We start from the raw sequence: 17,367 nt of genomic DNA on the forward strand, positions 1-17,367 counted from the left end.
AGGGCCGTTGGGTTCGGTTAGGTGTGTTGAAGAGTGTTTATTCCTTATCTCCACCGGTCTTCTTTGGAAGAAGAACAGCTTGGATGTTCGGAAGAACTCCTCCTTGAGCGATTGTGACTCCAGCCAAAAGTTTGTTCAACTCTTCGTCATTACGGACGGCAAGTTGAAGATGTCTTGGGGCGATACGGGTCTTCTTGTTATCACGGGCAGCGTTACCGGCCAACTCGAGAACCTCAGCAGCGAGGTATTCGAGAACAGCGGCCAAGTAGACTGGGGCTCCGGCTCCGACGCGTTGAGCGTAGTTTCCTTTGCGAAGAATACGGTGAAGACGACCAACTGGGAATTGGAGTCCGGCTCTTGATGAGCGGGACTTGGCCTTTCCTCCGGTCTTGGCTTTGCCTCCCTTTCCACGTCCAGACATTGTTTGATTGATAGAATCGAATCTGATGAGGCAACTGCAGAGACACTATTATATACAATTTCTGTGGTGGGTAGGCGGAGACACTGCGGGGACACATTTCAAGCGATAAGCATCAGACCGAATGTCACCTGTCCCTTCAATGACTCCTCCTTCCCACCACAGACACAAATAAAAGAGAAGGGAGACAAGGGTCTCCTCACACTTGTTTCAAGTCACCAACTCTCAACATGCCACCAAAGCCATCTGCCAAGGGAGCCAAGAAGGCCGCCAAGACCGTTACGAAGCCAAAGGACGGAAAGAAGAGACGTCATGCCCGTAAGGAATCATACTCCGTCTACATCTACCGTGTCCTCAAGCAAGTTCATCCAGACACTGGAGTTTCCTCCAAAGCCATGTCTATCATGAACTCTTTTGTCAACGATGTCTTCGAGCGTATTGCTGCTGAAGCATCCCGTCTTGCTCACTACAACAAGCGTTCCACAATCTCATCCCGCGAAATTCAGACCGCTGTCCGTCTGATCCTTCCAGGAGAGCTTGCCAAGCACGCCGTGTCTGAGGGAACCAAGGCCGTTACCAAGTACACTTCCAGCAAGTAAGCCATTCGGCTGAAAATGTTGAACAACAACCGAACCCAACGGCCCTCTTTAGGGCCACACATGACAAAAATCCGAATATTCTTCTTGTTGATAAATATTATTTGCATCGGGAGTTTCTGTTTTAATAATTAGATTTTACAGACATTATTTATTTCATTATGCATACAAACGCTACAGCAAACAGCAATTTAAAAACAAACTTATATTTCAGACTATTTTTTGTGATGCATTCATTTATTAAAATACCTTCCTTCAGCATGTAATAGAGATTTAAAAGCAGTAGGGTAACTTTTTACGTGTTCTGGGATGCCGGTTACCGGGCCAATTGGTCCATAAGCACTATTGAGCATGCTTTTTAAAAAATATATTTTCATTGGAACGTTTGGTTTCGTCACTTACAATTATATTTTACCGATAATATTTACATATAAACCTGAATTATAAAGATTTGGATCCAATAAAACTTAAAAAGAGTGCAGTGAACAGCAATCAGAAATTAACCAGAGCCTTCAGACGGGTGACTATTATTTGTAATACGTATATAACTACACAAAGGAGCAGCTAGTGTGACGTCATAATGAGTTGAGAGGGGAACACAGTCCGTCTTCGCACCTGTTTTATAACTGTCTACTGAAAACAGGTAGCGTGATGTCATCAAATGCATCATAGTCAGATAGAATCGAAGAGCTATGACGACATATGAATCTGAGTACAGAGTCTGTACTGCAGACCTCCAGCTTTAAAATGTTAAAGATTTTAAAACAAAATAAGTAAAAAGAAAGACATTTATTAAAAGAACAATTCATAATTGGATTCAGAATATTTGTGGCCCTAAAGAGGGCCGTTGGGTTCGGTAGTTTGGTAGATTGCATGGAAGCAAGAGGACTTATCCTCCGAATCCGTACAGGGTTCTTCCTTGACGCTTCAAGGCATAGACAACATCCATGGCAGTGACGGTCTTTCTCTTGGCGTGCTCGCAGTATGTGACGGCATCACGGATCACATTCTCAAGGAACACCTTGAGGACTCCACGGGTTTCCTCGTAGATGAGTCCAGAGATTCTCTTGACTCCACCTCTTCTGGCGAGACGACGAATTGCCGGCTTGGTGATACCTTGGATGTTATCACGAAGCACTTTGCGATGACGCTTGGCTCCTCCTTTTCCAAGGCCTTTTCCTCCCTTTCCACGTCCGGACATTGTTGACAATTGATGAAGACTCACAAGTGAGATGAAGAACTGATTGAAATTGCCTTCTTTATATACCCCTAATGTCTACTAACAGGTGGGAAGAGGTGGAGTCACATTAAGCCATCCTGTGGGGACACATTTCATAGTCTACCTAACACACCGAATGTCTAACTGTCGTCTGTCTCTTCCTTCCCTCCGCCTACCCACCCCACCTGCATATAAAAGAAACGATAAGGTCTCCCTTTTCTTCACAGTCCCCACGGATTACCAACCAAAGCATCATGGCTCGTACTAAGCAAACCGCCCGTAAATCGACCGGAGGAAAGGCTCCAAGAAAGCAATTGGCCACCAAGGCTGCCCGTAAATCGGCTCCAGCTTCCGGAGGTGTCAAGAAGCCACATCGTTATCGTCCAGGAACCGTCGCTCTACGTGAGATCAGACGTTACCAGAAATCCACCGAGCTTCTCATTCGTAGAGCGCCATTCCAGCGTCTTGTCCGTGAGATTGCTCAGGATTTCAAGACCGATCTCCGATTCCAGTCTTCAGCTGTTATGGCTCTTCAAGAGGCCGCCGAGGCTTACCTCGTCGGACTTTTCGAGGATACCAACTTGTGTGCCATCCATGCTAAGCGAGTTACCATTATGCCAAAGGACATCCAATTGGCAAGACGTATCCGAGGAGAGCGTGCTTAAATGCCTTCCAATGGTACTGAGCCAGCTTGATCTCAAAATCTAACCGAACCCAACGGCCCTCTTTAGGGCCACAAATGTAATATAATCCGGCTTGATTTCTAATAAATTTGTATTGTTGTTTTTTGTCATTGTGTATTGAATATTTCTAGTGTACACTTTTGAAATTTAGTTCATTTATTTAATGGCAAAAGTAGGAATGAATCCGTCTCAAAAAGTTTTGCAATTATTTCTGTAAATGTGCTCGTTTAAAAAAAACAACTTCAGGCCGCGTTATACAATAAATTTATCCAACAAGTGCCAAATTCACTGCTATTGCAATTTTCAAAGAAGGAAACGTTATCTGCAGCTCAAGATTACCCGAATTCAGATATTTCGACGTCACAATTAGTAATCGTTCCTGATGATACTGGTGACTATTCTAAATTTTAGATACGAATTTCTTAATTTTCAGTTTTTCAGGTAATATTATGGCAATGCAAAACATGTTTGATAAGATTTATTCAGTTTATAATAGGATTTATAACATTTGTGGCCCTAAAGAGGGCCGTTGGGTTCGGTTAGGTGTGTTGAAGGATGCCTATTCCTTATCTCCACCGGTCTTCTTTGGAAGAAGAACAGCTTGGATGTTCGGAAGAACTCCTCCTTGAGCGATTGTGACTCCAGCCAAAAGTTTGTTCAACTCTTCGTCATTACGGACGGCAAGTTGAAGATGTCTTGGGGCGATACGGGTCTTCTTGTTATCACGGGCAGCGTTACCGGCCAACTCGAGAACCTCAGCAGCGAGGTATTCGAGAACAGCGGCCAAGTAGACTGGGGCTCCGGCTCCGACGCGTTGAGCGTAGTTTCCTTTGCGAAGAATACGGTGAAGACGACCAACTGGGAATTGGAGTCCGGCTCTTGATGAGCGGGACTTGGCCTTTCCTCCGGTCTTGGCTTTGCCTCCCTTTCCACGTCCAGACATTGTTTGATTGATAGAATCGAATCTGATGAGGCAACTGCAGAGACACTATTATATACAATTTCTGTGGTGGGTAGGCGGAGACACTGCGGGGACACATTTCAAGCGATAAGCATCAGACCGAATGTCACCTGTCCCTTCAATGACTCCTCCTTCCCACCACAGACACAAATAAAAGAGAAGGGAGACAAGGGTCTCCTCACACTTGTTTCAAGTCACCAACTCTCAACATGCCACCAAAGCCATCTGCCAAGGGAGCCAAGAAGGCCGCCAAGACCGTTACGAAGCCAAAGGACGGAAAGAAGAGACGTCATGCCCGTAAGGAATCATACTCCGTCTACATCTACCGTGTCCTCAAGCAAGTTCATCCAGACACTGGAGTTTCCTCCAAAGCCATGTCTATCATGAACTCTTTTGTCAACGATGTCTTCGAGCGTATTGCTGCTGAAGCATCCCGTCTTGCTCACTACAACAAGCGTTCCACAATCTCATCCCGCGAAATTCAGACCGCTGTCCGTCTGATCCTTCCAGGAGAGCTTGCCAAGCACGCCGTGTCTGAGGGAACCAAGGCCGTTACCAAGTACACTTCCAGCAAGTAAGCCATTCGGCTGAAAATGTTGAACAACAACCGAACCCAACGGCCCTCTTTAGGGCCACACATGATAAAAATCCGAATATTCTTCTTGTTGATAAATATTATTTGCATCGGGAGTTTCTGTTTTAATAATTAGATTTTACAGACATTATTTATTTCATTATGCATACAAACGCTACAGCAAACAGCAATTTAAAAACAAACTTATATTTCAGACTATTTTTTGTGATGCATTCATTTATTAAAATACCTTCCTTCAGCATGTAATAGAGATTTAAAAGCAGTAGGGTAACTTTTTACGTGTTCTGGGATGCCGGTTACCGGGCCAATTGGTCCATAAGCACTATTGAGCATGCTTTTTAAAAAATATATTTTCATTGGAACGTTTGGTTTCGTCACTTACAATTATATTTTACCGATAATATTTACATATAAACCTGAATTATAAAGATTTGGATCCAATAAAACTTAAAAAGAGTGCAGTGAACAGCAATCAGAAATTAACCAGAGCCTTCAGACGGGTGACTATTATTTGTAATACGTATATAACTACACAAAGGAGCAGCTAGTGTGACGTCATAATGAGTTGAGAGGGGAACACAGTCCGTCTTCGCACCTGTTTTATAACTGTCTACTGAAAACAGGTAGCGTGATGTCATCAAATGCATCATAGTCAGATAGAATCGAAGAGCTATGACGACATATGAATCTGAGTACAGAGTCTGTACTGCAGACCTCCAGCTTTAAAATGTTAAAGATTTTAAAACAAAATAAGTAAAAAGAAAGACATTTATTAAAAGAACAATTCATAATTGGATTCAGAATATTTGTGGCCCTAAAGAGGGCCGTTGGGTTCGGTAGTTTGGTAGATTGCATGGAAGCAAGAGGACTTATCCTCCGAATCCGTACAGGGTTCTTCCTTGACGCTTCAAGGCATAGACAACATCCATGGCAGTGACGGTCTTTCTCTTGGCGTGCTCGCAGTATGTGACGGCATCACGGATCACATTCTCAAGGAACACCTTGAGGACTCCACGGGTTTCCTCGTAGATGAGTCCAGAGATTCTCTTGACTCCACCTCTTCTGGCGAGACGACGAATTGCCGGCTTGGTGATACCTTGGATGTTATCACGAAGCACTTTGCGATGACGCTTGGCTCCTCCTTTTCCAAGGCCTTTTCCTCCCTTTCCACGTCCGGACATTGTTGACAATTGATGAAGACTCACAAGTGAGATGAAGAACTGATTGAAATTGCCTTCTTTATATACCCCTAATGTCTACTAACAGGTGGGAAGAGGTGGAGTCACATTAAGCCATCCTGTGGGGACACATTTCATAGTCTACCTAACACACCGAATGTCTAACTGTCGTCTGTCTCTTCCTTCCCTCCGCCTACCCACCCCACCTGCATATAAAAGAAACGATAAGGTCTCCCTTTTCTTCACAGTCCCCACGGATTACCAACCAAAGCATCATGGCTCGTACTAAGCAAACCGCCCGTAAATCGACCGGAGGAAAGGCTCCAAGAAAGCAATTGGCCACCAAGGCTGCCCGTAAATCGGCTCCAGCTTCCGGAGGTGTCAAGAAGCCACATCGTTATCGTCCAGGAACCGTCGCTCTACGTGAGATCAGACGTTACCAGAAATCCACCGAGCTTCTCATTCGTAGAGCGCCATTCCAGCGTCTTGTCCGTGAGATTGCTCAGGATTTCAAGACCGATCTCCGATTCCAGTCTTCAGCTGTTATGGCTCTTCAAGAGGCCGCCGAGGCTTACCTCGTCGGACTTTTCGAGGATACCAACTTGTGTGCCATCCATGCTAAGCGAGTTACCATTATGCCAAAGGACATCCAATTGGCAAGACGTATCCGAGGAGAGCGTGCTTAAATGCCTTCCAATGGTACTGAGCCAGCTTGATCTCAAAATCTAACCGAACCCAACGGCCCTCTTTAGGGCCACAAATGTAATATAATCCGGCTTGATTTCTAATAAATTTGTATTGTTGTTTTTTGTCATTGTGTATTGAATATTTCTCGAAATATTGTGATGAATAAAATTATATTACTCAGTTTTTGAACATATGTAGATTCAAATTGAAACAAATTTAATATGATTGTAAATGCAAGGGACAACTTTAAGTGTTTATTCTATACTCTTCTTGGACCCGATTTTTTTTGTGTTACGCTTTAGCCGTTGTTAAGTTTTCATTGCTGTAATGTTTGTTCATATAAGACAGACCATAGCAGGGAATTCTTCATCGAAGGTTTTACGGCCAGGACTTGACTGCAATTCGAAAAAGCTTGAAATTCATATTAAAATCTGAATATAATTGAAGCGCGTATCAAATCAGAAAATGCCCTATTACTTCATGAATAGCATTCATATCATTTATGAATGCTCTTTATTCGAGCTACAGCATTTATAAATAAACTAGAGAATGCATTAAAAACACAGTTTTTCATTTCAAATATCGCAGGCACGACAGAACTGAAGACAATTTGCTAAAAATGGAAAACAAAACTGATAAGAAGTATTGACTTTTTATCAGAGAATAAAACATTGAATTTATTATAAACGTTGATTTACATGGGATATTATCACATTTGTGGCCCTAAAGAGGGCCGTTGGGTTCGGTTAGATTTTGAGATCAAGCTGGCTCAGTACCATTGGAAGGCATTTAAGCACGCTCTCCTCGGATACGTCTTGCCAATTGGATGTCCTTTGGCATAATGGTAACTCGCTTAGCATGGATGGCACACAAGTTGGTATCCTCGAAAAGTCCGACGAGGTAAGCCTCGGCGGCCTCTTGAAGAGCCATAACAGCTGAAGACTGGAATCGGAGATCGGTCTTGAAATCCTGAGCAATCTCACGGACAAGACGCTGGAATGGCGCTCTACGAATGAGAAGCTCGGTGGATTTCTGGTAACGTCTGATCTCACGTAGAGCGACGGTTCCTGGACGATAACGATGTGGCTTCTTGACACCTCCGGAAGCTGGAGCCGATTTACGGGCAGCCTTGGTGGCCAATTGCTTTCTTGGAGCCTTTCCTCCGGTCGATTTACGGGCGGTTTGCTTAGTACGAGCCATGATGCTTTGGTTGGTAATCCGTGGGGACTGTGAAGAAAAGGGAGACCTTATCGTTTCTTTTATATGCAGGTGGGGTGGGTAGGCGGAGGGAAGGAAGAGACAGACGACAGTTAGACATTCGGTGTGTTAGGTAGACTATGAAATGTGTCCCCACAGGATGGCTTAATGTGACTCCACCTCTTCCCACCTGTTAGTAGACATTAGGGGTATATAAAGAAGGCAATTTCAATCAGTTCTTCATCTCACTTGTGAGTCTTCATCAATTGTCAACAATGTCCGGACGTGGAAAGGGAGGAAAAGGCCTTGGAAAAGGAGGAGCCAAGCGTCATCGCAAAGTGCTTCGTGATAACATCCAAGGTATCACCAAGCCGGCAATTCGTCGTCTCGCCAGAAGAGGTGGAGTCAAGAGAATCTCTGGACTCATCTACGAGGAAACCCGTGGAGTCCTCAAGGTGTTCCTTGAGAATGTGATCCGTGATGCCGTCACATACTGCGAGCACGCCAAGAGAAAGACCGTCACTGCCATGGATGTTGTCTATGCCTTGAAGCGTCAAGGAAGAACCCTGTACGGATTCGGAGGATAAGTCCTCTTGCTTCCATGCAATCTACCAAACTACCGAACCCAACGGCCCTCTTTAGGGCCACAAATATTCTGAATCCAATTATGAATTGTTCTTTTAATAAATGTCTTTCTTTTTACTTATTTTGTTTTAAAATCTTTAACATTTTAAAGCTGGAGGTCTGCAGTACAGACTCTGTACTCAGATTCATATGTCGTCATAGCTCTTCGATTCTATCTGACTATGATGCATTTGATGACATCACGCTACCTGTTTTCAGTAGACAGTTATAAAACAGGTGCGAAGACGGACTGTGTTCCCCTCTCAACTCATTATGACGTCACACTAGCTGCTCCTTTGTGTAGTTATATACGTATTACAAATAATAGTCACCCGTCTGAAGGCTCTGGTTAATTTCTGATTGCTGTTCACTGCACTCTTTTTAAGTTTTATTGGATCCAAATCTTTATAATTCAGGTTTATATGTAAATATTATCGGTAAAATATAATTGTAAGTGACGAAACCAAACGTTCCAATGAAAATATATTTTTTAAAAAGCATGCTCAATAGTGCTTATGGACCAATTGGCCCGGTAACCGGCATCCCAGAACACGTAAAAAGTTACCCTACTGCTTTTAAATCTCTATTACATGCTGAAGGAAGGTATTTTAATAAATGAATGCATCACAAAAAATAGTCTGAAATATAAGTTTGTTTTTAAATTGCTGTTTGCTGTAGCGTTTGTATGCATAATGAAATAAATAATGTCTGTAAAATCTAATTATTAAAACAGAAACTCCCGATGCAAATAATATTTATCAACAAGAAGAATATTCGGATTTTTGTCATGTGTGGCCCTAAAGAGGGCCGTTGGGTTCGGTTGTTGTTCAACATTTTCAGCCGAATGGCTTACTTGCTGGAAGTGTACTTGGTAACGGCCTTGGTTCCCTCAGACACGGCGTGCTTGGCAAGCTCTCCTGGAAGGATCAGACGGACAGCGGTCTGAATTTCGCGGGATGAGATTGTGGAACGCTTGTTGTAGTGAGCAAGACGGGATGCTTCAGCAGCAATACGCTCGAAGACATCGTTGACAAAAGAGTTCATGATAGACATGGCTTTGGAGGAAACTCCAGTGTCTGGATGAACTTGCTTGAGGACACGGTAGATGTAGACGGAGTATGATTCCTTACGGGCATGACGTCTCTTCTTTCCGTCCTTTGGCTTCGTAACGGTCTTGGCGGCCTTCTTGGCTCCCTTGGCAGATGGCTTTGGTGGCATGTTGAGAGTTGGTGACTTGAAACAAGTGTGAGGAGACCCTTGTCTCCCTTCTCTTTTATTTGTGTCTGTGGTGGGAAGGAGGAGTCATTGAAGGGACAGGTGACATTCGGTCTGATGCTTATCGCTTGAAATGTGTCCCCGCAGTGTCTCCGCCTACCCACCACAGAAATTGTATATAATAGTGTCTCTGCAGTTGCCTCATCAGATTCGATTCTATCAATCAAACAATGTCTGGACGTGGAAAGGGAGGCAAAGCCAAGACCGGAGGAAAGGCCAAGTCCCGCTCATCAAGAGCCGGACTCCAATTCCCAGTTGGTCGTCTTCACCGTATTCTTCGCAAAGGAAACTACGCTCAACGCGTCGGAGCCGGAGCCCCAGTCTACTTGGCCGCTGTTCTCGAATACCTCGCTGCTGAGGTTCTCGAGTTGGCCGGTAACGCTGCCCGTGATAACAAGAAGACCCGTATCGCCCCAAGACATCTTCAACTTGCCGTCCGTAATGACGAAGAGTTGAACAAACTTTTGGCTGGAGTCACAATCGCTCAAGGAGGAGTTCTTCCGAACATCCAAGCTGTTCTTCTTCCAAAGAAGACCGGTGGAGATAAGGAATAGGCATCCTTCAACACACCTAACCGAACCCAACGGCCCTCTTTAGGGCCACAAATGTTATAAATCCTATTATAAACTGAATAAATCTTATCAAACATGTTTTGCATTGCCATAATATTACCTGAAAAACTGAAAATTAAGAAATTCGTATCTAAAATTTAGAATAGTCACCAGTATCATCAGGAACGATTACTAATTGTGACGTCGAAATATCTGAATTCGGGTAATCTTGAGCTGCAGATAACGTTTCCTTCTTTGAAAATTGCAATAGCAGTGAATTTGGCACTTGTTGGATAAATTTATTGTATAACGCGGCCTGAAGTTGTTTTTTTTAAACGAGCACATTTACAGAAATAATTGCAAAACTTTTTGAGACGGATTCATTCCTACTTTTGCCATTAAATAAATGAACTAAATTTCAAAAGTGTACACTAGAAATATTCAATACACAATGACAAAAAACAACAATACAAATTTATTAGAAATCAAGCCGGATTATATTACATTTGTGGCCCTAAAGAGGGCCGTTGGGTTCGGTTAGATTTTGAGATCAAGCTGGCTCAGTACCATTGGAAGGCATTTAAGCACGCTCTCCTCGGATACGTCTTGCCAATTGGATGTCCTTTGGCATAATGGTAACTCGCTTAGCATGGATGGCACACAAGTTGGTATCCTCGAAAAGTCCAACGAGGTAAGCCTCGGCGGCCTCTTGAAGAGCCATAACAGCTGAAGACTGGAATCGAAGATCGGTCTTGAAATCCTGGGCGATCTCCCGGACGAGACGCTGGAATGGAGCTCTGCGGATGAGAAGCTCGGTGGATTTCTGGTAACGTCTGATCTCACGTAGAGCGACGGTTCCTGGACGATAACGATGTGGCTTCTTGACACCTCCGGAAGCTGGAGCCGATTTACGGGCAGCCTTGGTGGCCAATTGCTTTCTTGGAGCCTTTCCTCCGGTCGATTTACGGGCGGTTTGCTTAGTACGAGCCATGTTGGTTTGGTTGGAAATCCGCGTGGAATGTTAAGGAAAGGGTGACTTACTCATTTCTTATATACACAGATCGGATGGTAAGCGGAGTGATTTCAGCCAGTTAGACATTCGGTATAATACCTGAAACATGAAAGGCTCCCCACTGGGCGAAAAACTCATAGTAGTGTCCGGCGAATCGGGCGTCCTTTGGCATGGTGGTATTGATGTACTTCATAACAGCTGCCCCACTTTGGAATAAGGAACGTATTGCTAGACCGCTGTGAACTGGCTTCAAATGTTGCCTTTTGCAAACTTTCCCTGATTTTAAGAGTGGGATTCACAAACATGCTGGAAACTTGTTTGAATATTTTTTTGAAATAAAAAATCAAGTAAGTTTTGTCTGAAAAACGAAACTCCTTAATCATCTGAAATTGTTCCCAGGTTCACATAGCATCTTAAAACCAAGACTAGACGGTAAGAAAACTATTCGAAAGAAATTTTCCAATCGTTTATGTCCGCTAAATATATATTGAAGAGAAGTGAAGTCTTGAAGTGATTTCAAATATCCTGAATCTACGTAGGTTTTGGTATTGTTAACACTTTGTAAGCTTATTTTGTCCCCTCGGGGACTGGGCCGAGCCCGGCAGCAGTGCAACGCCAGGACGACCCTTGGGAAGTCGGAGCAAGCCCCGAGTCTTCCCTAGGTTCCAAAAATCATATAACCTTTATTACACTCATTCGAGTGTATACCGTAGGTTAATACGATAAGAACAGATACTACACTTTGATCTTAGCTAATAAGCCGAAGAAGCGATACTGAATGGAGGAGAGGGTAGGGGTAGTGGGGAGTGGTGTGCCGACAACTCATGGGTGCGCGTGTGACACTATGAAATGACGGAGGTGTAAAGAGAGTGAGAGAGGCGCAGACATTGAACTTCAACATCTGCGCCTTTGCTCTCCAGTTTTAAATTCAATTAATCTCAGTACATACCTAATGAATTATTGAAAAATTCAAATATTAAATTCAAAACGAGTAAACTACAAATATACTGAAATATGTCATGTTCCCTGACCTATCTGTTTCTCTAACCCTCTCACTATTTCGTGACTCACCCTTCTTTTGCACACCTCCGTCTCTTCTCAGTCTCCTTATCTCTCAAGTTTTGCTGCTGGGTACATTTAATTTTGTCATATGATATTATTATTACTTGTTTCTAATACTTTCAAATTCAAATTAAACTTTTAGTGTTATTTTCAGATTTCGAAATACTTCTTTATATATTTTTTAGTTCTCTCTGACGCAATTGTCAATAGAGTATTTATTCAGCTGTCAATGCCAACCTGTTCCTTTTTTCAAAAAAAATATAGAAAACTAGTGTGTTAATCACTTCCACAAACATTTTACTCATTAGCTGCTTTCCTCCTTCCGTTAGGAAAACGTGTATATAACTTCTTTCAAGACAGTTTTTTATCGATTTTTTAGTTTTCAATGCAAAAAATTCCAAATTTTTGAAGCTTATTTTCTAGACATATTATTGATTTTTGCTTAACTTTTTTTAAATTTCAATACTTGGTTATGCTTTTATAAAAGAGAAAATAGTCAGTTTTTGCCTAATTTACATACAATTGGTACAAAACTTTAAAAAATGTTAGTTTAAAAAAATTTTCGCAGCAATCGAGCTCTACCGCAATTATATGTTAAGGAAGGTGTAATTTTGGAAAAATAATGCAAAAAGACTCCAGTCAAGTTGTGCGGTAGGGCGTGCCTTATACAAGGTAATTAGATAATAACCTGCAGCCGACATTTTTCGAGAAATGCTCATTTTTCAAGGGGGCTTTTCCTTTGGTTTCTGCTTACTTTCTCAGTTTAGTTTTGCTCAAAAAAGCTCAGAATTTCAATTTTCAAATCAAGCATGTTTCAGACAATGCCAGACAACCACAAGGATCCGCCAGACTTCAACAACCTCGAGATGAAACTAGAGGAACGAATCGAATTGTCACGGGAAGATCAGGATATTCAAAGTACGAGCAGCTCCTATCCACACTGTGAAGCTCTCGATCACATAGTCTCAATGGAATCCACGTACGATTTTCACCGTCAAATGGCTCACAAGGACCTGCAAAAGCACCGACAGGAATATGAGAAGGCTAGCGAGAAGATTCTGGAGCTTCGGAAAAAGCTGACCGACTGGAATATGGATCCGAAGAAGAGAAAGTGGATCGAAGACGACCTGGATTCACTGGTCAGGAAACAAGAAAGCGCCCTATCCCGTATCAGACTAGCGGAAAAGTGCACAAAGAGGGATCTGCGGAATGATCCACCACCAGCATATCAGCCGGATGATCCATTGAAGGATTTGAGGAAGAATTTTGAGAAGAAGGAGAAGCCGACATGGAATGATGTGGAAAAGAAGAAGAATGGAGTTTTTGAGTTTCACTGATATTGCTAGTAATTCATATTTTAAGAAGATTTGCTTTATACATATTTTTATACTTATTTTTTACATATTGTCCAAAACCTATAAATTTTTCTGGTCACTTTGTAGTACATAAGTTCAAGTCAAATACAGACCCGTCGGATGTCAGCTGCTGTATTTATTTCGGAACAGAGTTATGTAATTCTGATATCAAAAGTCTAGACAACGTAATCGCAACATATTGTTAGTTGAAAATATTTTACAAACTATCATAGTGTTTGAGTTATACATCTTTGCGCAATGACAGTGCGGCAAATTTGTCAAATTTGCCGCACACCTCTGTTTTGCATAACTGAAGCAAATCACAACCGAAATCGAATAGAATATTGAACACTGTAACATATATTTCTATCTTTAAATATATTCAGGTAAACTGTAACCGATAAAAAATTAAAAATTTGGAGCCTACAGCAAATTGCAGTGCGGAAAAATTTTTTTCGACAAATTCGGCAAGTCGACAAATTGTCGGTTTGCCGATTTGCCCGAAATGATAACTTCCGGCAAATCGCCGATTTGCCGTTTGCCGGATATCAATTTGCCGGAAGTTTTTAGAGGGCTTTTTTATAAGACGGAAACACTGAAAACTGTGCTTTTTTGAAATTTTTTTCCCGTTTTTTTTTCTTACTTTTTAAAAAAGGTGTAGGAACATTTACAGGATGCGTAAAATTTTGCCGGCTGAAATTGAAGTTCTGAAATTTAAAAAAATGTGCAAAACCACAAATTGCCGAAAATTTTCGACAATTTCCGTTTTTCCGGCAAATCGGCAATTTGCCGGTTTACCGACTTGCCAGAAATTTCAATTCCGGCAATTTGCTGATTCATCAGAAATTTCAATTCCGGCAACTTGCCTATTTTCCGGAAATTTCAATTCCGGCAATTTGCTGATTTATCAGAAATTTCAATTCCGGCAACTTGCCTATTTTCCGGAAATTTCAATTCTGGCAATTCGCTGATTTTCCGGAAATTTCAATTCCGGCAATTTGCTGATTTATCGGAAATTTCAATTCCGGCAATTTGCTGATTTATCAGTAACTTCAATTCCGGCAACTTGCCTATTTTCCGGAAATTTCAATTCCGGCAATTTGGCGAACTACCAGAAACTTTCAATTTTGCCGGTTTACCGATTTTCCGGAAATTTCAATTCCGGCAATTTGCTGATTTATCGGAAACTTCAATTCCGGCAATTTGGCGATTTGCCAGAAATTTTCAATTTTGCCGGTTCACCGATTTTCCGGAAACTTCAATTCCGGCAATTTGGCGATTTGTCAGAAATTTTCAATTTTGCCGGTTTACCGATTTTCCGGAAACTTCAATTCCGGCAATTTGCTGATTTATCGGAAATTTCAATTCCGGCAATTTGGCGATTTGCCAGAAATTTTCAATTTTGCCGGTTCACCGATTTTCCGGAAATTTCAATTCCGGCAATTTGGCGATTTGTCAGAAATTTTCAATTTTGCCGGTTCACCGATTTTCCGGAAATTTCAATTCCGGCAATTTTCTGATTAGTCGGAAATTTCAATCCTCCGGCAATTTTGCCGATTTGCCAGAAATTTCAATTCAGGCAATTTTCCAATTTGTCGGAAGTTTCAATTCCCGCAATTTTCCGATTTGCCGGAAATTTTAATTCCGGCAACAGTTTTATATGACCTCTTTCTTATTATTTGGTTTTTTAATTTAATAATAAAGAACAAAACACAAATTCGAAAAATACAAATTATTTATTTTTACACAACAATAAATAGACAACACACTTAAATGGTCATATCCCGGTTGTTTTAAGATTTATCGAAAAACTACCAACAAACAAAATATTGCTGATGCCTTTTTCAATAATTTTGTAGTTGAACACTTTTCGATATCACTTATTTAAACCAAGATATAGGATACCAAAAATGAAATAGAATACAATTAAACTAAAAACAAATATTTACATTTAAAAATTCAAGCTCCATTCGAATAAGTTTCTCTCGGCGAGTTCTCACAATCATAGATCCCGCGACGACGATTGCGGTATGGTTCCCACGTTCCATTTCTTCCATACGGATGCCATCGTCTCCCATGACGCTGCTCCCACTCGGCAAGCCCATCTCGACAACGGCATGGCGAGGAGTCACTGGAATTGGTTGATGATTTAGAACTCACCGAGTCATCGGAAGAAGAGGACGAGGAAGAATCATCAGAGTCATCAGAAGAGTCGTCAGACGAAGTGTTCGGAGGTTTCACCGACTTTCTCTTCGATCTCTGTTTACGAGCTCGTCGAGCTCGTGGAGCTGGAGATTCAGAGATCGGAAGTTCCGAAGAACGTGGATATTGACACCCTTGGGTGTCTCTACGATCTTGAGAAGTTAACGTGGAAACCGTGGAGTCGGAATATCTATCTTCATCGTCCTTATCTGAAAGTTCAGATTCTGAACTATCAGATGACGAGTCGAAGAATCCGTCTCCAAGAGGAAGTGGACGAGTGCTGAGCTTTCTCATTGTAAATGAGATGCTCTTCAAGGTGAGAGGTGCTGGTTTTATAGGTGGGTTTTGTTGACGAATAGTTTCGAATTATTTCGAAGAGTTTCGAAATTAGTCATGACTTTGATAAGGTGGGCAAATATTGATGACGATATGTGTGTAGTATTGCCAAATTTGAGGAGAACTCCTTGCCGTTTGATCTCCGAAAATTGGGGTCACACAGAACATTTCTGGAAGTACATAGAAGTCTATGTTTCCCGCAATTTTCAGAGGTCAAAAAGTAAGGAATTTGCAAATTTTTTTGCAAATTTTTTTTCCGGCAAATCGGAAAATTGCCGGAATTGAAAATTTCCGGCAAATCGGCAAATTGCGGAATTGAAATTTTCCGGCAAACTTGAAAGTTACCGGAATTGGACATTTTCGGCATACCGGCAAAGTGACAAAATTTAAAATTTCCGACAAATCATCAAATTGCCGGAATTGGAGTTGTGGCATACCGGCAAATTGACGGAATTGAAATTTCCGGTAAATCGTAAAATTGCCGGAATTGAAATTTCCGGCAAAACTGGGGCAATTACATAACTCTAGAAGGAGAACATTTTTGAATTCATAGCTCTTATATCTCTATAGTAAAATTTATGCTATAAATTTATATAAAAAACGTCCTAAAATTGTATTTTGCGCAGCAGGACCCATCTTTGTCGTGCTTTAAAGTTTCAAAAATAGAAACTCATTATTGACACACGAATTTATTTTTAAAAAAATACAAATAATAATAAATTTTATATTTAATTTGCATACTACAAAAACAAGTAATTTTTATCAAAAATTGCAAAATTCCGGTAGTCAAGTTAGTTCGTATGGGGTGGTTGAGAATTGATAACCCATACGATCCGGACCGCAGGAATTCGAAAACTGTTGGGGAGGAGGAAGTATATATACTAGAGGCAATGCAAGCGGTGGACGTTTCTCGAGGAATGGTGGTGGGTTTCTCTGGGTCTCTAGTAGTGTACAAAATGCGCTCCACCGCAATTCGATAATTAGGAGACTGTGTCAAACAACTTTATGTAAGGTGTAATTTTTTGGGTAAAAAATTGACTAATGATTTGAAAAAATCTATTTTAAAAAATCTGCATTTCAAGCCTATATATACGAAATCTTATTTTGTTTCTGTAATTTTTATTATTTTTCGAATTTAATTGAAAAATGCCTAACTAAAATTAAACGTTTCTTTCTAATCAACTTGCCCACCAAATTCCAACAATGCAAAACAGGAAGTCAAGTTGTTGCCGATGGGGTGGTTTCTTCAGATAACCCACCGACTCCGGACCTATGCCTGATAAAAAACCTTCTATCAACAGAGTATATATACCAACGGTCTGTTAAGTGGACGACGGTGTGTTGATAAGTGGCGTTTCAATGGAGCGCACTTGCAATAGTTGTGAAATCAGTTAAAATTTTGCGCTAGTAATTCAA

At 41.5% G+C, this 17,367-nt stretch overlaps 15 protein-coding genes and 7 non-coding genes across 22 annotated transcripts; 11 read left to right on the top strand and 11 right to left on the bottom strand.

Annotated features, from left to right (window-relative positions):
* Positions 1 to 37: 37 nt before the first annotated feature.
* his-16 (Histone H2A) lies at positions 38 to 421 on the bottom strand (the record flags this gene model as incomplete). Its single annotated transcript, NM_064486.5, has 1 exon — positions 38 to 421. One exon carries the CDS (start codon positions 419 to 421, stop codon positions 38 to 40), a length of 384 nt encoding a protein of 127 aa, NP_496887.1.
* Positions 271 to 420, top strand: ZK131.14. Its single transcript, NR_051847.1, has one exon. It is a non-coding gene; the product is annotated as an Unclassified non-coding RNA ZK131.14 (non-coding RNA).
* A 227-nt stretch (positions 422 to 648) lies between the features above and the next one.
* Positions 649 to 1,017, top strand: his-15 (Histone H2B 1; the record flags this gene model as incomplete). The annotated part of the gene is made up of 1 exon (NM_064487.1): positions 649 to 1,017. One exon carries the CDS (start codon positions 649 to 651, stop codon positions 1,015 to 1,017), a length of 369 nt encoding a protein of 122 aa, NP_496888.1.
* An 807-nt stretch (positions 1,018 to 1,824) lies between these two features.
* ZK131.12 lies at positions 1,825 to 1,874 on the top strand. Its single transcript, NR_051848.1, has one exon. It is a non-coding gene; the product is annotated as an Unclassified non-coding RNA ZK131.12 (non-coding RNA).
* A 29-nt stretch (positions 1,875 to 1,903) lies between these two features.
* Positions 1,904 to 2,215, bottom strand: his-14 (Histone H4; the record flags this gene model as incomplete). Its single annotated transcript, NM_064488.1, has 1 exon — positions 1,904 to 2,215. The coding sequence occupies one exon, from the start codon at positions 2,213 to 2,215 to the stop codon at positions 1,904 to 1,906; it is 312 nt and encodes a 103-aa protein (NP_496889.1).
* A 272-nt stretch (positions 2,216 to 2,487) lies between these two features.
* Positions 2,488 to 2,898, top strand: his-13 (Histone H3; the record flags this gene model as incomplete). The annotated part of the gene is made up of 1 exon (NM_064489.1): positions 2,488 to 2,898. The coding sequence occupies one exon, from the start codon at positions 2,488 to 2,490 to the stop codon at positions 2,896 to 2,898; it is 411 nt and encodes a 136-aa protein (NP_496890.1).
* A 577-nt stretch (positions 2,899 to 3,475) lies between these two features.
* Positions 3,476 to 3,859, bottom strand: his-12 (Histone H2A; the record flags this gene model as incomplete). The annotated part of the gene is made up of 1 exon (NM_064490.1): positions 3,476 to 3,859. One exon carries the CDS (start codon positions 3,857 to 3,859, stop codon positions 3,476 to 3,478), a length of 384 nt encoding a protein of 127 aa, NP_496891.1.
* Positions 3,860 to 4,086: 227 nt separating this feature from the next.
* Positions 4,087 to 4,455, top strand: his-11 (Histone H2B 1; the record flags this gene model as incomplete). Its single annotated transcript, NM_064491.8, has 1 exon — positions 4,087 to 4,455. One exon carries the CDS (start codon positions 4,087 to 4,089, stop codon positions 4,453 to 4,455), a length of 369 nt encoding a protein of 122 aa, NP_496892.1.
* An 807-nt stretch (positions 4,456 to 5,262) lies between these two features.
* Positions 5,263 to 5,312, top strand: ZK131.13. Its single transcript, NR_051849.1, has one exon. It is a non-coding gene; the product is annotated as an Unclassified non-coding RNA ZK131.13 (non-coding RNA).
* A 29-nt stretch (positions 5,313 to 5,341) lies between these two features.
* Positions 5,342 to 5,653, bottom strand: his-10 (Histone H4; the record flags this gene model as incomplete). Its single annotated transcript, NM_064492.1, has 1 exon — positions 5,342 to 5,653. One exon carries the CDS (start codon positions 5,651 to 5,653, stop codon positions 5,342 to 5,344), a length of 312 nt encoding a protein of 103 aa, NP_496893.1.
* Positions 5,654 to 5,925: 272 nt separating this feature from the next.
* his-9 (Histone H3) lies at positions 5,926 to 6,336 on the top strand (the record flags this gene model as incomplete). Its single annotated transcript, NM_064493.7, has 1 exon — positions 5,926 to 6,336. One exon carries the CDS (start codon positions 5,926 to 5,928, stop codon positions 6,334 to 6,336), a length of 411 nt encoding a protein of 136 aa, NP_496894.1.
* Positions 6,337 to 7,126: 790 nt separating this feature from the next.
* Positions 7,127 to 7,537, bottom strand: his-25 (Histone H3; the record flags this gene model as incomplete). The annotated part of the gene is made up of 1 exon (NM_064494.3): positions 7,127 to 7,537. The coding sequence occupies one exon, from the start codon at positions 7,535 to 7,537 to the stop codon at positions 7,127 to 7,129; it is 411 nt and encodes a 136-aa protein (NP_496895.1).
* Positions 7,538 to 7,809: 272 nt separating this feature from the next.
* Positions 7,810 to 8,121, top strand: his-26 (Histone H4; the record flags this gene model as incomplete). Its single annotated transcript, NM_064495.1, has 1 exon — positions 7,810 to 8,121. The coding sequence occupies one exon, from the start codon at positions 7,810 to 7,812 to the stop codon at positions 8,119 to 8,121; it is 312 nt and encodes a 103-aa protein (NP_496896.1).
* An 886-nt stretch (positions 8,122 to 9,007) lies between these two features.
* his-44 (Histone H2B 1) lies at positions 9,008 to 9,376 on the bottom strand (the record flags this gene model as incomplete). Its single annotated transcript, NM_064496.1, has 1 exon — positions 9,008 to 9,376. One exon carries the CDS (start codon positions 9,374 to 9,376, stop codon positions 9,008 to 9,010), a length of 369 nt encoding a protein of 122 aa, NP_496897.1.
* A 227-nt stretch (positions 9,377 to 9,603) lies between these two features.
* Positions 9,604 to 9,987, top strand: his-43 (Histone H2A; the record flags this gene model as incomplete). Its single annotated transcript, NM_064497.1, has 1 exon — positions 9,604 to 9,987. One exon carries the CDS (start codon positions 9,604 to 9,606, stop codon positions 9,985 to 9,987), a length of 384 nt encoding a protein of 127 aa, NP_496898.1.
* A 577-nt stretch (positions 9,988 to 10,564) lies between these two features.
* Positions 10,565 to 10,975, bottom strand: his-42 (Histone H3; the record flags this gene model as incomplete). The annotated part of the gene is made up of 1 exon (NM_001381646.1): positions 10,565 to 10,975. One exon carries the CDS (start codon positions 10,973 to 10,975, stop codon positions 10,565 to 10,567), a length of 411 nt encoding a protein of 136 aa, NP_001366884.1.
* Positions 10,976 to 11,563: 588 nt separating this feature from the next.
* Positions 11,564 to 11,770, top strand: F08G2.15. The gene has a single exon (NR_051850.1). It is a non-coding gene; the product is annotated as an Unclassified non-coding RNA F08G2.15 (non-coding RNA).
* F08G2.10 lies at positions 11,583 to 11,769 on the bottom strand. The gene has a single exon (NR_000904.1). It is a non-coding gene; the product is annotated as a small nuclear RNA F08G2.10 (small nuclear RNA).
* Positions 11,771 to 12,879: 1,109 nt separating the features above from the next.
* On the top strand, positions 12,880 to 13,395 carry F08G2.4 (uncharacterized protein; the record flags this gene model as incomplete). Its single annotated transcript, NM_064499.5, has 1 exon — positions 12,880 to 13,395. The coding sequence occupies one exon, from the start codon at positions 12,880 to 12,882 to the stop codon at positions 13,393 to 13,395; it is 516 nt and encodes a 171-aa protein (NP_496900.1).
* Positions 13,396 to 15,372: 1,977 nt separating this feature from the next.
* On the bottom strand, positions 15,373 to 15,909 carry F08G2.5 (WW domain-containing protein; the record flags this gene model as incomplete). Its single annotated transcript, NM_064500.3, has 1 exon — positions 15,373 to 15,909. The coding sequence occupies one exon, from the start codon at positions 15,907 to 15,909 to the stop codon at positions 15,373 to 15,375; it is 537 nt and encodes a 178-aa protein (NP_496901.1).
* An 817-nt stretch (positions 15,910 to 16,726) lies between these two features.
* On the bottom strand, positions 16,727 to 16,801 carry F08G2.13. The gene has a single exon (NR_051851.1). It is a non-coding gene; the product is annotated as an Unclassified non-coding RNA F08G2.13 (non-coding RNA).
* Positions 16,802 to 17,164: 363 nt separating this feature from the next.
* Positions 17,165 to 17,232, bottom strand: F08G2.12. The gene has a single exon (NR_051852.1). It is a non-coding gene; the product is annotated as an Unclassified non-coding RNA F08G2.12 (non-coding RNA).
* Positions 17,233 to 17,367: the final 135 nt, after the last annotated feature.

This window comes from Caenorhabditis elegans, chromosome II (assembly GCF_000002985.6).
Source record: "Caenorhabditis elegans chromosome II".
NCBI lineage: Eukaryota > Metazoa > Nematoda > Chromadorea > Rhabditida > Rhabditidae > Caenorhabditis > Caenorhabditis elegans.